At 42.0% G+C, this 14506-nt stretch overlaps 1 protein-coding gene across 7 annotated transcripts in view; it reads right to left on the bottom strand.

The window, feature by feature from the left end:
- Positions 1–2834: 2834 nt before the first annotated feature.
- Positions 2835–14506, bottom strand: part of LOC118505643 (ephrin type-B receptor 1) — a 33586-nt gene continuing 21914 nt past the window's right edge. For 4 of the 7 annotated variants that reach the window (XM_036041726.1, XM_036041734.1, XM_036041743.1 and 1 more), the window contains exons 5-12: positions 14176–14450; positions 14030–14101; positions 13852–13956; positions 11632–11679; positions 9800–9928; positions 9266–9732; positions 8413–9195; positions 2835–8316 (exon numbers count right to left, since the gene is read on the bottom strand). In XM_036041726.1, the coding sequence (XP_035897619.1) occupies positions 8212–8316; positions 8413–9195; positions 9266–9732; positions 9800–9928; positions 11632–11679; positions 13852–13956; positions 14030–14101; positions 14176–14450 (1984 nt within the window). In that variant the 3' untranslated portion in view covers positions 2835–8211. Of the gene's footprint in view, positions 8317–8412; positions 9196–9265; positions 9733–9799; positions 9974–11631; positions 11680–12674; positions 12693–13851; positions 13957–14029; positions 14102–14175; positions 14451–14506 lie in introns of all 7 variants that reach the window. The other 3 variants (XM_036041772.1, XM_036041782.1, XM_036041762.1) reach the window with 3 other exon arrangements.

Below are 14506 nucleotides of genomic sequence, written 5' to 3'. Positions count from 1 at the left end.
CCACACACACACACACGCACGCACATACACATACCGACTAACTCTCTCTATTCATAAATTCAGTAGATTGTTCAGTAGTTCACGCAACAATTGTCTACGCGTTTAAAACAATAAGCGGGGCTTCGACTTAACACACAATCCAAGCAAATCAATCTCTTATTGTGTTTATGCCTAAACCAGCGCATTGTTTTAAACATGTGGACACTTGTTGTTTGACTTTTGTGAGGGATTATTCAACCCCGAATATGTGTGCATGTGTATGTGTGTCTGTGTGTATACTTTAACCATTCTTTTCTTCGTTTTTACGTTTTTTTACACTCCTCCTCCTCCTCCACCGCCTTTTCCCTGCCCCTCCCCTTCACCGCCTTTCTTGGCCCTTACTACCAGCGTTTGTTTGTCGCAAACGTTCCCCTCCAAAACACGCAAACGTGTTGCGGAGTTCTAATGCTTGCTCTTTTGCTTCTCTGCTTTTCATTAGCTTGTTTATACATATATTTACAGATAAACGTAACCTCCCCTTCCCCTTCTCCTCCTCTTTCACCCCCCCCCCCTCCCCCACCCGATCCCTCAAAACAGACGATCCAACTTCCGCTGCAACTCTCTCCCATAAGCTTCTTGTTGAATTATTTTTACTAATCTGTTCCGCCATCATTGTGATTTGCTTCGCTTCTTCTCCATTTTGTTTTTGTTCGTTCATTCACTTCCCCCCCCCCCCCCCTTCCTTTTACGTCTATACGGTTTGTTTTTGTGATTGTGTTTGTTGTATATCCTTTTTCCTTTTTACTTGTGTTATTCTAGTTGTAGTGATGGTTGTGCTCCGGTGTGCTCCAAACTAAACACACCCGGTTTTCCTGCCATTTCCTGTTTGTTTTGTTTTGAATTGCACACAGGGTAAAATGGGACAATGTTCGATAAAATTCGGTAAAAACTTAAAAGCAGAATTTGCTGCACTACGCTCAAACACTACCTACTGTACAATCAAATCAAACGAATCGAGCTGCAAATAATTTTTCAAATTCAAATTCAAATTTTTAAATTCGAAAAAAACTTCAAATTTAACGATCAAAAGGATCTACCGAAAATGCTTCTAAAAAAAAAAGAAAACAGTTTGAATTAAACGTCCGCTTTTCCTTTTGCCCAGTGTGCGTGGAGTTAGTAGTGAACCTTTTCCCTTTTGTGTATTGTTTTTCTTCTTCTCCTATGTATCCTATTGTGTTCTATTGTGTATGCGCATGTTTGCTGTACCAAACAACGTCGAAATTCTGTCTGTTAACTGCCGTTTGATGATGCTGCTTCGCTTAATACACCGCGCGCAGCACCGTCTATTTCCCCCGATTGCCGATTTGTTCGCTTTTCCCATTCCGCCCGCTCATTCTAATACCACGTTCGGGGGGAGAGAAAGAGTAGAAGAAAAAATTGCTTTTCCATGTTGCTTTTTACCACAATCAGTGTATCAGTGAGTTTCGTTCTAACCCTTCCCTGGTCTCGCCCAAAAACATTTGCCTCTGACTCTGCCGTGACGGATGCTTAAAATGTATTCCCCATCTGCTATACGTTTCGCTTCCTTCGCTGCCCAAAACACACACACACACACTCAGAAATTGCGCACTTTTCTTATACTTTGTTTGTTTGCTTAATAATCGTTTGTTTTTTTTTTTGCTTCCCTTTATCCTCTCTTTTTTGTTTTACTATTTCACTTTAAAACGATGATTGTGTGTGGGTTTTTTCTCTTTTCTTCTTTTGTTATTATATAATTCAATATTTGTTTTTCTTTACTTCTCTCTTTTTTTCAACTTTGTTTTGTCTTCTTTTCTCCCAATTCTTTCCTTCTGTTGAGTTCCTTTTCCTTATTTTTTTCTTTTTTGTTAATCTCTGTTAACTAAATTGCAAACGGCGTGTGTGTGTACGAATTTTATTTATGTTGTACTTATTATGTTTGCATGTATGTTTTCGATTACGCTAAACTGTTACTGTGGGTTTAAAAAAAACGCCAAACAAATTACACCTTAATGGAAGAGGTTTCTCTGCATCTTTCTCTCTCTCTCTCTCTCTCTCTCTCTTTCTCTTTCCTTTTATCGCTCTATTTAGCTAATTTAATTTTAAATTGCAATGCGCCTTCCGTTAAACATCGATAAAAAGAGAGAAAATAGAGAGAGAGAGAGAAAAAGAGAGAGCTAAAGCAAGCGACATGGTCCGAGCAAACATGGATTTAGAGCGAAGAAGAGAGAACGTAGAATCCAATAACTGTTTTTTTTTTAATTTTACTTCTCGGAGGGAGATACTTCTTCCATTTGCTTGACTCGTGTTCGTGTTCCCTCCATTTTGTTTGCACAGAATGTTTTATATTTTGTGTGTATTTACTTCCTCGTCTTCTCCTCTAATATGGTCGAAGGGAAAAAAATGGGTTTTCTTTTTCTTTTCTCTTACTTACACTTTCGATACTGCAATATGTACGTACGTGAGTCGTCAATGCATTTAATTGCCTATTAATTTAATATAGAATTATTCCCATTCTCTCTCTCTCTCTCTCTGCCTTTCTTTTACTTTTCTTTGTGTTTTTACCTCCTCGCTCTCTCTCTCTCTCTCTATTTTTCTCGAGTTTTTTGCATTGTTTTCCTTGCTCTATATAACTTTCCTTGTTAATCTTCTTCTCTGTTTCTCTTCTTAGTGTTTGCTCTTATTCCTTCTCTCTCCCTCTTTTTTCTCTTCACGAATTCGATGTGTTTTTTTTTTCTAGAGAATGTTGTATCATTACCAAAATGGCTTCCGTTTTTTTTTTGTTTTTGCAGCTCTAATGAATATTTTTTTCTTTTGTTGCTTCTTATACACTTCACTTTGTTTTGTTTTGCTTTGGGTTTCTGTTTTTGTTTTCTCTCCAAGCAAGGTTCATTTACACGTTTAATCTTTTGTTTGTCTCCAATAGTTTGTTTTCTTTTGTTTTTTGCTAGCATTTTGTTTTATACGATCAACTTTATTTTCTATATATTTTTTTAAAAACACATCCCATCTCTTTACCTAAGAGCGCGACTCCTTCTTTTTTGCTTATTTGCTTGATTAAGATTACATACATTTTAAACCTCGATCTTTTCCCATCGCACACCATTGGACACGTGGTGTTGTGCAATTAAAAAATGGTCAAAATTGAGAATAATAAGCTCATAAGCTGGCTGGCTGGGCTGGTTGGAATGGTGGCGAGAACAAAAGAAAACCATTCGCGAACAGCAAAAAGAAAACAAAAAAAGAAAAAGGCAAAGCAAAAACAACTCCCTTTTAAATCTAGTTCACTTCAGTCCTTAACACACATCTTCCTTTCCTTTACAAAAACAAGCCTCTCGCGTACGCATGTGACCTAAAGGAGCTAGCCTATCGGAGGGGAAAAAGAGATTGAGAGAGAAAGAGAGAGAGGGAAGTTATAGAGTTCAACAAAACTCAACCATCAATGCATTCTTCTTACTCGTGTGTCTTTATTTTCTTCTTTCTTTCCCGTCTTAAATCTCGCAAAAACGTAAGCCCACACTACAGTTTCCGGTATTGCTATAAATTACAGTCTTATGATATATTGGCGTATTTTTTTTTCATTTCGCACCTCCGGCCGCCCCCCCACCCCCTGTGGCGGGTCGTTTCGGCGCAAACTTTCGCGGCGTTCGCGCGATGGAAGCGTCTGTGTCTCCTTTTCTCTGGTCGGTTGTTCGCACGGTGTCTTCTCTCTGTTTGCGCTTTTCTTTAAAGGCTAACGATCATTTCGATTTCAACCCCACCCTTCGGCAGCCCCACATTATAAGCCTTTTTTGTTTGAATTTTTTTTAATTGGAGGTTTATGGGAGAGAAAATGAGATTGCCCACTCCTAACCTAAGCTACAGACCGACACAGACCGAAAGGAGGAGGAGCATAAAAGAATAAACCCCCGTCAAAATCGAACCACCCAACCAAGCAACTAAGCTCGGAGATGGTTGGAAAACCCCCAAACAATATGGTGAGTGAAAAAGAAAAGCTAGAGAGCAATTTTCCTATCAGACTTCAGTACGGTGTTTGCGTTTGCCTCCCCCGATTGTTGTTAAAGATATCTATTTATTGCTAGAGGCTTTCCTCGCTATTAAAATCTTTACACGTGACTCGTTGTTCCGTTCCCATATCTTTTTTCCAGCGTTGCACCGTTTCCAATAAGCCGAACCGCCCAAACCCCCCCCCCCCCACACCCCCTCCCCGCGAACTTCGGGCATTTCTCGATGGGCAATAAAATTGGAAAGGAATGGAAATTAGACAAATAATTTCATTAAAACAAAAACTCCCCTGTGCGGCTTATTATCTTACAGCTCACGTCAACTTCCGGTGACCGGAAGTGCCAGTGACTCAAAAAAAAAAACACTGCTCCATCCAAGCTAATCACACGCTAATTGCCAATATCATCGGCTCCTTTTTCACACACACACACACACCTCGGGGATTGTGATTTTATTTCTATTTTTAAGATATGAAAACTGCACTATGGACGAAAACCATTATTGTTCTGTTTTTTTTTTGTTTTGTTTTCCTGTTCGTTTGTTTTAATTTTTTCGCTGTGTGTGTGTGTATTTGTTTTTTCTTAGGGGGGCTCTTCCGTTGTTTTTTTTCTCTCTCTCTCTCGCCTTGCTTTAATTAGCTCACTCGAACGCTTCTCTTTGTGTTTTCCTATTTTTTTCTCCCATGGCCATCTGTGTTTTTTGTACGATTTGTCTGTCGTTCTTCCGTTTGCTTCCATTTTTTTTACCTTTAACCACACCTTTTCTCACACAGAGTTTTTTGTTTTTCCCCGATGTTTTTCACTGGTTTCACATAAACACTAAATCAAATACAGTTTGCATCCCTCCCTGCGGTTTTCTTACTATATCATTATTTACAGGCTATAGTTGTGTCTGTGTGTCTTTTTCGTGTGTATGTGTGTGTGTGTGGTTTTTCTTTTGCTTCCCATTGTATTAATTTTATTACTTATTTTTCTCCCCCCACAAAGCGAGACCACCCGCGCCCCCCACACCACGTATATAATCCAAATCTGGCAATATTGCGTTTTGTTTTGTTTAATTTTGTTTTTTCATGAGTTAATATTTCAATCTTATCTGATGTCATTAACGAAACCACTATTATGATTGTTATTTTACACTATTGCAGTTCGTTTTCTGTTTTTTTTTCTCTCTCTTCTTTATCTTTAATTTTTGTCCGTGAATTACTTCACTCATTTCCCCTACTCGTTTCTGCTCTCTTTCGTGGATGCTGCCAGTCGGACAATCCTGATCCAATATAATTCACTCCAAAACCAACCAATTGATTTTACAAAATTGGAAGCGAGCAAAACAAATACAGGTAATTCGTTTCTTTTTTTTGTTAAAACAATCATTCAATCCAAACGATATGTGGTACGCGTGTGTATGTGAGTATTTCTACAAGATGGAATATCACTGGATGGATGGAAAGTGTCGAGGATACAACAAAAACGCATCTCTCCGAGTATCGAACTTCGAAATTAACAAACAAAGAAATAAAGAAATGGATAAGCTAACTTTACACCTTAAAAACAAATCCTCCCAGTGTGCCGCTGCTTGCCTGGGATTCGATGTTCTCACCGATCGGTGTGTACGTGTGTGGTACTGGTAGTTTGTGAATGTGTGAATCGAGATGCGCACGGTTTCGTTCATCAGCCCGCCACCTTCTTCCCTCTTGGTGGCGATCGACTGTTAGAAATATATATTTAAACTAAGTATTTTAGGAAGAGAAAATACAGATTAAAAAATTAAATTATATACGCTCTCTATACACACACACCAACGAAATGCATTAATCGGGAAGCAGATCGTTAAAATTTCGTTCTGCTTTCTTCCCGTTCTCTAAATCTCTTTCACGCACACACACTATCTTCGCTCTCGCCTATTGCTTTCTTCCGCGCTCTGAATTGATTCTATTTGCAAAGCATATACTCCCTCTCTCTCTCTCTGTCTCTCACACACACACAAACAAAATAAATGCATACTTTAAGGAGAAACGAAACAGCAAATCACAACCACCGCTAACACAAAAAAAAGAAACTCTAATTCTTGTTATTATTTTTTTGACATTCTATTACTGTACTGTTACCATAGTTCGTAGCGGCGTTACGAAGCGTTACGTTGCGCCTTATCATTTGCCGTTTCGCTTCGTTTCTCGCTTTGCTGCTGCCGAAGCAGGCGCATCCAATCAGGAAGCGATATTGATTGAAGGAGAGAGGCGCAGGTTGGATGGATGAGCAGCACTTAAACCCTTAAGAAACTAACAGTTTTAAAAAATAAACACATTTAAAACAAAAACTATTTCAAAATAAAAAAGCCGACTACCTAATTACTACCGAGTATAAAAATCACATTGTTGTTGATGCATACAAACCCCCCCCCCCCTCCACTTCCATCCTTTCTCTCTACCCTGATCTCGCTTGATATCGTTCCCGTACCGGTATTACCCTGTCTTGCACGCCAACCGAACCCCTAATCGTCTCCTAATATTATAATTCGCCCACGGTCTATTTTACTGTAGCCACTAGAGGAAAACGAAACGGAAAATCTACTACCGCCGCTTTTCCCTGCTATAAAATATAGTCTCCATCACGTCTCCACTCCACACAGCCACACACACGCACACACACCCCCATATTCCTACTTTCAGTCAGTATGCATGTGTGTGTGTGTGAATGTGGGGGGGGGGGGGTATGAGTGTGTCAGTCTCTGTCCGCCGTTTGTGTTTCGAAAGGACTTTCATACCCAGGCTAGTATGTATGTGTATATATATTTATATGTATATGTGTATGTATATATATATATAAAATGCCAACGCTTAAGTAACACAAGTTCACTGAGAGAGCACATACTAGAAATAGCAAGAACACTGAATTTTTGTTGTCTTCTGTTTTATAAAAAAAAGTTAAAAACCCCCTGTACACACACACACGCGCACGCACAGGCGTGGATCACAGGATGTAAACTTAAAACACGAGGAAAATTGCGCGTGCTGGCACTGGAGTAAGCTAATAAATGCGGTGTATTATCTCATATAAACGCACACACAGACACACACACAGTTACGTAACTCGCACTCGCAAGTGTGTGTGTGTGTGTGAGGTTCAGAAAACAGATTTCTGCTAGATTGTAGTAGTAGTAGTAGTATTTGGACCAGGCAACCCTCCAGAATGTCCTGCCCGGACACCGGATCAGACGTTTCAGTCATCCCCACCACGAAAAGAGGGGATTTATTGAGAAGAAAAAGAAGCTATTACTACTTATTAATAGTAATAGCTTCACTGTGTGAGTATTTTTGTTGCTTTGAGAATTTTCGTATTGGGAACAATGATATGAAATCAATGTGATGGTGGTGTTTGTATGTGTGTGAGCATGTAAGAATATTCATAAAAAAAAACTTTAAGTTCATTTAAAAAGAAAAATTTACACAATTTTCAAAAGCTCGAGCTCGGAGAAAAAAAAACACGAATAAGTGACTGCTTAATGAGTGCTTTTCTTCCGGTGGGTGGAAAATCCGGCGGCACCTTAAACTATATGTATACAGATATTGAAGCGCCTCGAAGTTTAAAATCAGAAATCATGAACCAGTCACACAGATCAAGGCACAAACTTCATATGAGCCAAGACAAGAAGGCAAACTATAAAGAATTGTAAAAAAAAAAAATCAATACCTCACCGTGCTCACCCACAAGCTAACAATAGTGAGCAAAGGGGCTAATAGAGAGCTTAAAATATATTTGATTGGCGATTGGCGAAGGTTAAAATCAGTTTCGATCCGGGGAGACGTAAAGTGTGTGCTCAGTGAAGTTGTAAAGAGAAACGTAAAGACTGCGCCATCCGAAACCCCTGCTTCTCCCTCTTCAATCTAGTGCTGCGCGCGGGTGTGGAGTATTTCAATTTTCTTTTTTACATTCGAGTGATAATTAAACAAACGACAAAAAATAAAATCACAAAAATATAAAACTACTTTCCAGATGGAAGTTGTGTGTTGTTGAGTCCGCGCGCTGGAAAACACACCTAGCTAAAACACTATCCTAACGTCCTATTAGTTCTGAGAATTACTGCTGCTGTTCTAGCGAGCGAGAGAGAGAGAGAGACTTGTTGCACCTGGCGACCCGGGAATGATGACGGAGCGACTTCCGTTTTCTGTGTGTGTTGTGGTGGTTACCGGAATGTGGTTATCGAAAACGCGGTTTAGATGATGGTATCGATCTGTCGCGCCTGGTGAAGTATTTTCTTCTGGTGGCCTACGAGCGTGATGCCCATGTCGGACAGCTGTTGAGCGGTTAGCCGCGAAAGCTAAGGAAAGAAAACGTTAAACGAGTTTAGTTACCACCGTACCGGTCTATCCGAGCAATGGGGAGACAGTGGGAGAGAGACAGAAGGTACACGCACCTGTTGGGCCGTAACGAGTCCGGCCTCTTTGAAATGCTGCGAGTAGCGCGACATCTTGATGCCTTCCAGCCACAGATCGGTGCTGATAAAGATGCCCGGATTGCCGGACCCGGACATCGTGCCGGTATTGCTTAATCCACCGACCGTCGACCCGAGCGTACCCATCGAGCCGGGCACGTTCGCCATACTGCTGCTGCCGTTGTTCAGCACACGCTCGGTCGTACCGCTACCACCAACGCCACCACCACCCATCATCAGTGTGGCGGCACGTTGCTGCTGCTGCTGCTGTTGCTGCTGCTGCTGCTGCTGGGAGCTGCCGCCACCGACAAGCATTGTGGGTAGGCCGCCACCACCACCACCACTAGCAGCCGCCGCCGCTAGCATTTCCTGCGTGAGGTCATCGGACACGCCACCGGCCGTACCCATGCGGGCGACCGGATTGTCCGGTGAGTTGCGCGTCGTCAGCAGCACCTGCGGTTGCCGCGCGAGATTGTCGAGCGTTTGCGTAATGCTGGCAAAGGTGGGCCGGTGCGTGCGCTGCTTCTGCCAGCAGTCCAGCATGAGCTGGTAGAGCGCCTCGGGACAATCCATCGGCGCCGGCAACCGGTACCCCTTCTCGATGCTCTTGATCACGTCCTGGTTCGACCAGTTCCAGTACGGCCGCTCGCCGAACGACATCACCTCCCACAGTACCACACCGTACGACCACACGTCCGACGCGGACGTAAACTTGCGGAACGCGATCGCTTCCGGTGCCGTCCAGCGCACCGGTATCTTACCACCCTGCAAAAAAAAACAAAAAAGACAACAGCGTGATTGACGGTCAATGGGGCAAACCGAACGATATACGTACCCGCGTCGTGTACGCGTCGCTCGCATTTTCGATCTCCCGCGACAGCCCGAAGTCAGCGATTTTGCACACGAGCAGCGAGTTCACGAGCACGTTCCGGGCGGCCAGATCCCGATGCACGTAGTTCATGTCGCTCAGATACGTCATGCCGGCCGCGATGCCGCGCAGCATGCCTATCAGCTGAATCGTCTGGAATTTGCCATCGTTCGCGCGCAGGAACGTATCCAGGCTGCCGTTCTCCATGTACTCGGTAATGATCATGACCGGGTTCGACCGCGTTACCACGCCCTGCAGGAAGATCACGTTCGGATGCTCGAACTGTCCCATAATCGAGGCTTCGGTCAGGAAGTCACAGCGCGCCTTTTCCGACGAGCCGGGCTTCAGCGTTTTGATGGCAACGTCTATCTCCTGCACAAAGTTCGGTGGCACCTTCAACCGGCCACGGCATACGTCACCAAACTCGCCGCCACCTTAAACGAGAAAGCACATATAAATAAGAAACATGGAGGGCGGGCAGACAATCTCACTGCTACTCACCGATGATGGCCTCGATGGTGATGTAGCTTGCGTCGATCTCCCGGGCAAACTCGCGTATCGCCTGGTTCGGATCCTCGTACGTGTGTGGATCGACATAGCTCCGGCTCGTACCGAACAATGGTGTGGTCACTGCAAAATTATTACGACGTTGACGGTAATAGCCGTATGAGCCACCTTTGATTTTGGTTGGTTGGGTTGGATGTTTTTTTTTTTTATTTTTTATTTCCGCACAACGGTAACGGAAAAAGCAAAGCAAAACGACAGAAAGAACACCACAAACACCACCAGAGAGCAAGAGCAACACAACCAGGTTAAGCAGCAGTGTAGTGTATTACCACCACCATCACAAGAGCCACACGGTAAGAACAATACAAGCAATAAAGCAACGGAAAGCAGTAAGGGTCGCGCACAGAAGGAGGGGCGCCAGGTCGGGACCCAGGTTGGAAAAGCGGTGTACAGGAAAAATCAAGCACAAAATGGCAATCAAGAAAACAAACAAAAAAAGCGTTAAAGCGCGGGTAAATCATTTGTAAGCATTGCACATATCCAACGCCACCATGCACAGTGGTAGTTTTGTTTGTTTTGGTTGGTGAAAATTAGTCAATTTTGACAAATGTAATTAAAATATTTTTGTTTTTGTTAATTAATTAATGCAAGCGATTTTTTATACGGCGTAGCAGCGAAACGTAGCAGGAACATAAAATTAAATATTTTTTTTTTCGAAATAATACGAAGGAAGGAGAAGAGAGACACGCACACACATAATCAGCCGAAAAAAAATATATAGAGAAGAAAAGAAAAGAAAAAAAGAAAAATAAAGAAAGCAAATTAGTTACGAAGCGGTTTTTTTGGTTTGGTTTTGTTTAAAAAGCGATTTTTTTGTTGGTTTGGGTTTGTTCCATTCCATACTGGAGATGGTTGCAGGATGTGTGTAATTTGGTGGGGAAAAGGGGATGGTAGGTAGTGAAGGTCAGTAGTGGCAAGCTTTAGAAAACCACGCGAAACTACGTACAGGGTTTCTCAGACTAGTTCATCTTTGGCGTGAGAAACTAAATGTCAACCCTAGTCCGACATCGAATACGCAATTCAACCTCGTGAACATGGAAAAACACGGATGGAAGGTATTGTCGATTGCCGAGTTGACATTTTACGGAGTTGAAAGTTTGTGTTTCGAAACAGAAAAGGGTTAACACGATTGAATTGCATATAAGATGTCGGATTAGCGCTTCATAATGTTGACATTTAGTGTTAAAATGTTGAACTGACTTGAGAAACCCTGGAACGATCGGGCGATACTATTGCAGGGTAACCCTTGAAGTAATGTAAAATTTCAATACAACCCTATTGATAACCTTTCAATTATCTTTTTTTGAACAAGCCAACATATACCAGCATTGGCACGTTTCTTTTATCTTGGGAAACCCTGCACTAGCTATTATCTTACTTAGTCGACACGGAAGCATAAACACTAACACGAAAAGAAAAACGCAAGCCAACCGACATGGCAGTTTAGAAAGGTGCTTGTGTCGGATTAAACAACTTCGGTTGTCGCATTTCATTCCCCGCCTTTAAATGTATGTTAATTGACTAAAAAGACAGTAAGAGAGAGAGAGAGACACCCGACAGCCGTTCCAAAAAGCTGCTTGTTTTAAACAAATGATTTTTTTCTCATTGTAAGCAAATTCAAACTAATAATAAAACAAAAGAGTAACGCTCGAAAAAGAGACCGATCAGCCCCCAAACATTATTTTGAAGTTGTTAGAAAATTAAACGGAAGTGAAGTAAGCAGTAAAGCAAAAAAAAACAATAAAACAAATATCGTCGAACTTTACCATTGCTTTTCATCGTTTTGACTATCGGGGTGGTGTCCATTGCGTGAACTACGAGTTGTTTGAAAAGCGCACGTGTAGGAAATGTAAATAAAATAATTGAGAAGAAAAAAACGTGTACACAAAACACAGGACACTGAAGGAGAAATTACGGGTAGAGCGAAACAAAAAATGACAAATCGACACAACAGCGACAGCACAGACACAAGCCGTTTGTGGCGGCGGCACACACACACACATAAGTTACTGTGAATGATTAGCAATAAAACAACATACACACACATACACACAAACACACATAAGAAGATAAGAAAGAGACTAGCACAAGTAGTGGACATTAACAAAGAAAAAAGTATAAACAGAAGATAAAAAGAGGACAACACGTAAGTTATAAACTTTACCAACACAGCAACAAACAAGTAGAACAGAAAATGGAAAAGTTTTTTCGGTAGACGAACGGAACAGATCTTGTGGGATCCTGTTTTTAAATATTGCAAAAGGCGTTAAGCCTTATCCTTTCCAATTTACAGGGTTTTTCGGTTGATATAGTAAAAGCATCGATCCTTTTTATGAACACTTTTAATAGAATAGTAAACAAAGTTAGATGACATTGGAAGGGCTCTAAGTGACAGGGGAATCAATTACCTTTTTTTACCAGTTTGTTGTGAAGTTAGCAGATGATATTGTGATAGTAGCCGTTGATATTAAACACGGCCTATAGTGTTTATAAAAAGGATCGATGCTTTTACATTTTCATCCGAAACCCCCTGTAACAACAGTTCTACCGTGACTCAAAAAGAGGTATAAAATGTTGCGAGAATTGTAAAAATGAAAAAATTATAATAAGGGAAAAGAAACAAAAATCTTGTAACAAACAAGGAACGTTTGGGAAGCGCTACAAATAAAAACAAACGGCTGCCAAACATACAGCAGAGAGCGAAACTACGATTTTGATGAACCAGAAAAAAAACATAACACACAACACAGGCGTTCAAAACACTGGGTGGTGTGGCGCATCTTTAGAGCACCTAACTTTCAACACTTACTATATGTAACTACGAGTCCTTTTTTGAGAGTTTTTTGTTTTAAGGGAGGAGAATTTAAATTTTTATTTCGATTTTTGGGGGGGGGGGAGGTTTGTGCCATGATGTTATTATGCCAAATCGTTATCGACGCAGTAAAAGAAGAGAGAAAAAAAAGATAGAAAAAGTTATAAAAATGTTGGTTTGTTTTTTGAGGGGGGGGAGGGAAGGATTTTTGCCCAATATTTTTTGTCGCTGGTCAGTAAGTGTGTAAAAGTTGTTTTCCCCCTGGTTTTGCATGAATTTATTCCGACCGAATAGATGTATAGTCCCCGCTCCGGACTAGTGATGGGGAATAACCACTCAGTGACGTGAATCGAATCAGAGTGAATGAGTTCGAATAGTGAGTTAAATCTTACGCCTACTCTTCAGGAGTTAAATCTCGGAGGTATGATTTAACTCTCCGTCAGCCGACTAACCACTCAACTCACTACGGTTCAGCTCACTCACTTTGTTATAACTCACTCACAGTATTTTAACTTACTCACAAGTGAGTTAAAACGTACTCAGTGAGTTAAAACGTAGTGAGTGAGTTTAAAGACAGTGAGTGATTGGTAAGTCGGCTGACAGAGAGCTGAAACATAAGGGAATTTAAATGACTCTTAGTAATGATTTAAATCATCAAAAACATTGCTAAGATACAATAACTCATTCACTCATGCTGACTCAGTTTGCACATCACTACTCCGGTCGATGCTATCATGGACACGTAGAAGAGCACATGAACCACGCACACACACACAACGCGCACACAACCAGGATGTGTTTATCGGGGAACTGCAAGGAAGGAATCTAAGGTTTTAATGTAATTTGTATGTGTGTGTGTGTGTGTTTGTGTTTTTTTTTCTATCAACGCTTTCGGACGCTGCTTTTTTCCCCTTTCCCTCTCGTGGGTTGCTTGGTTGGCAAGAGCTGAACGCCTTCACATCCTATGAATTATAGAGCGCTTCATGCAATACACACAAACCCACACACTCACACAGCTATAGACACACACGCACACGGAGAAGGAGTTGCGAAAGGATTGAATATGTATATAGATGTGGAAGGAAGGTTGGGAACTGCCGGGAAGGAGCTTCGTTTGAGGGGTAATAGGTAGAAAAGGGATGTAACACAAATTGTAACACAAGTAACGCGTTACCTTCGTTGCTCGCATAATCCAACGGCAATGGCAGATGGTTGTTCGTTTTCTTGTCTATCTCGTCGTGGTTCTTCGAGCGCAGGAATACTACCGTAACAACGATCACTAAAAATGGTAAACGAAAGCGATTAGCCAGTGGAAACACGCGGTGGCAGGACGAGGTCGGGAAACAACATACCCAGCACCAAAATAAACACAACGGTAACGGTGGTGCCGGCTACGATGCGCATCTGGAACGAATCATCATACACTGGAAGGGAAACAGATTAGACGGACTTGTTGATGAGCTACGGGGCAAGAGCGACCGGGCTCTGTCACACATACCCGGACTGACGCTTTGATGCGTTTGCGCGTACACGATGTTGCTGAAGGTGCCCCAACCGTTGAGCGTTTTGCACCGCACCTGAAATCCGTACTCGGTGTTTTCGAGCAGATCGCCGATGTGCACCTTTGATTCCTTGGTGCTCAGCACGGACTTGTTCATCGCGTCCACCTCCGACTTGGGGAACCACCGTACCTCGTAGTATTCGATCGGTGAATCACTGTGGATCGGTTTGTCCCACACCAGATCGACGTCCTTGTTCGTGATCTGTACCACTCTGTTGCGGTGAGAGGATGGGAAGAGAGAAAAAGTATTAACGAGCGCCTAAAGGTA

Source organism: Anopheles stephensi, chromosome X (assembly GCF_013141755.1).
Source record: "Anopheles stephensi strain Indian chromosome X, UCI_ANSTEP_V1.0, whole genome shotgun sequence".
Taxonomy (NCBI): Eukaryota; Metazoa; Arthropoda; class Insecta; order Diptera; family Culicidae; genus Anopheles; species Anopheles stephensi.
Note: the sequence above shows the minus strand (reverse complement) of the source record. Positions and strands in the feature narration are given on the sequence as shown.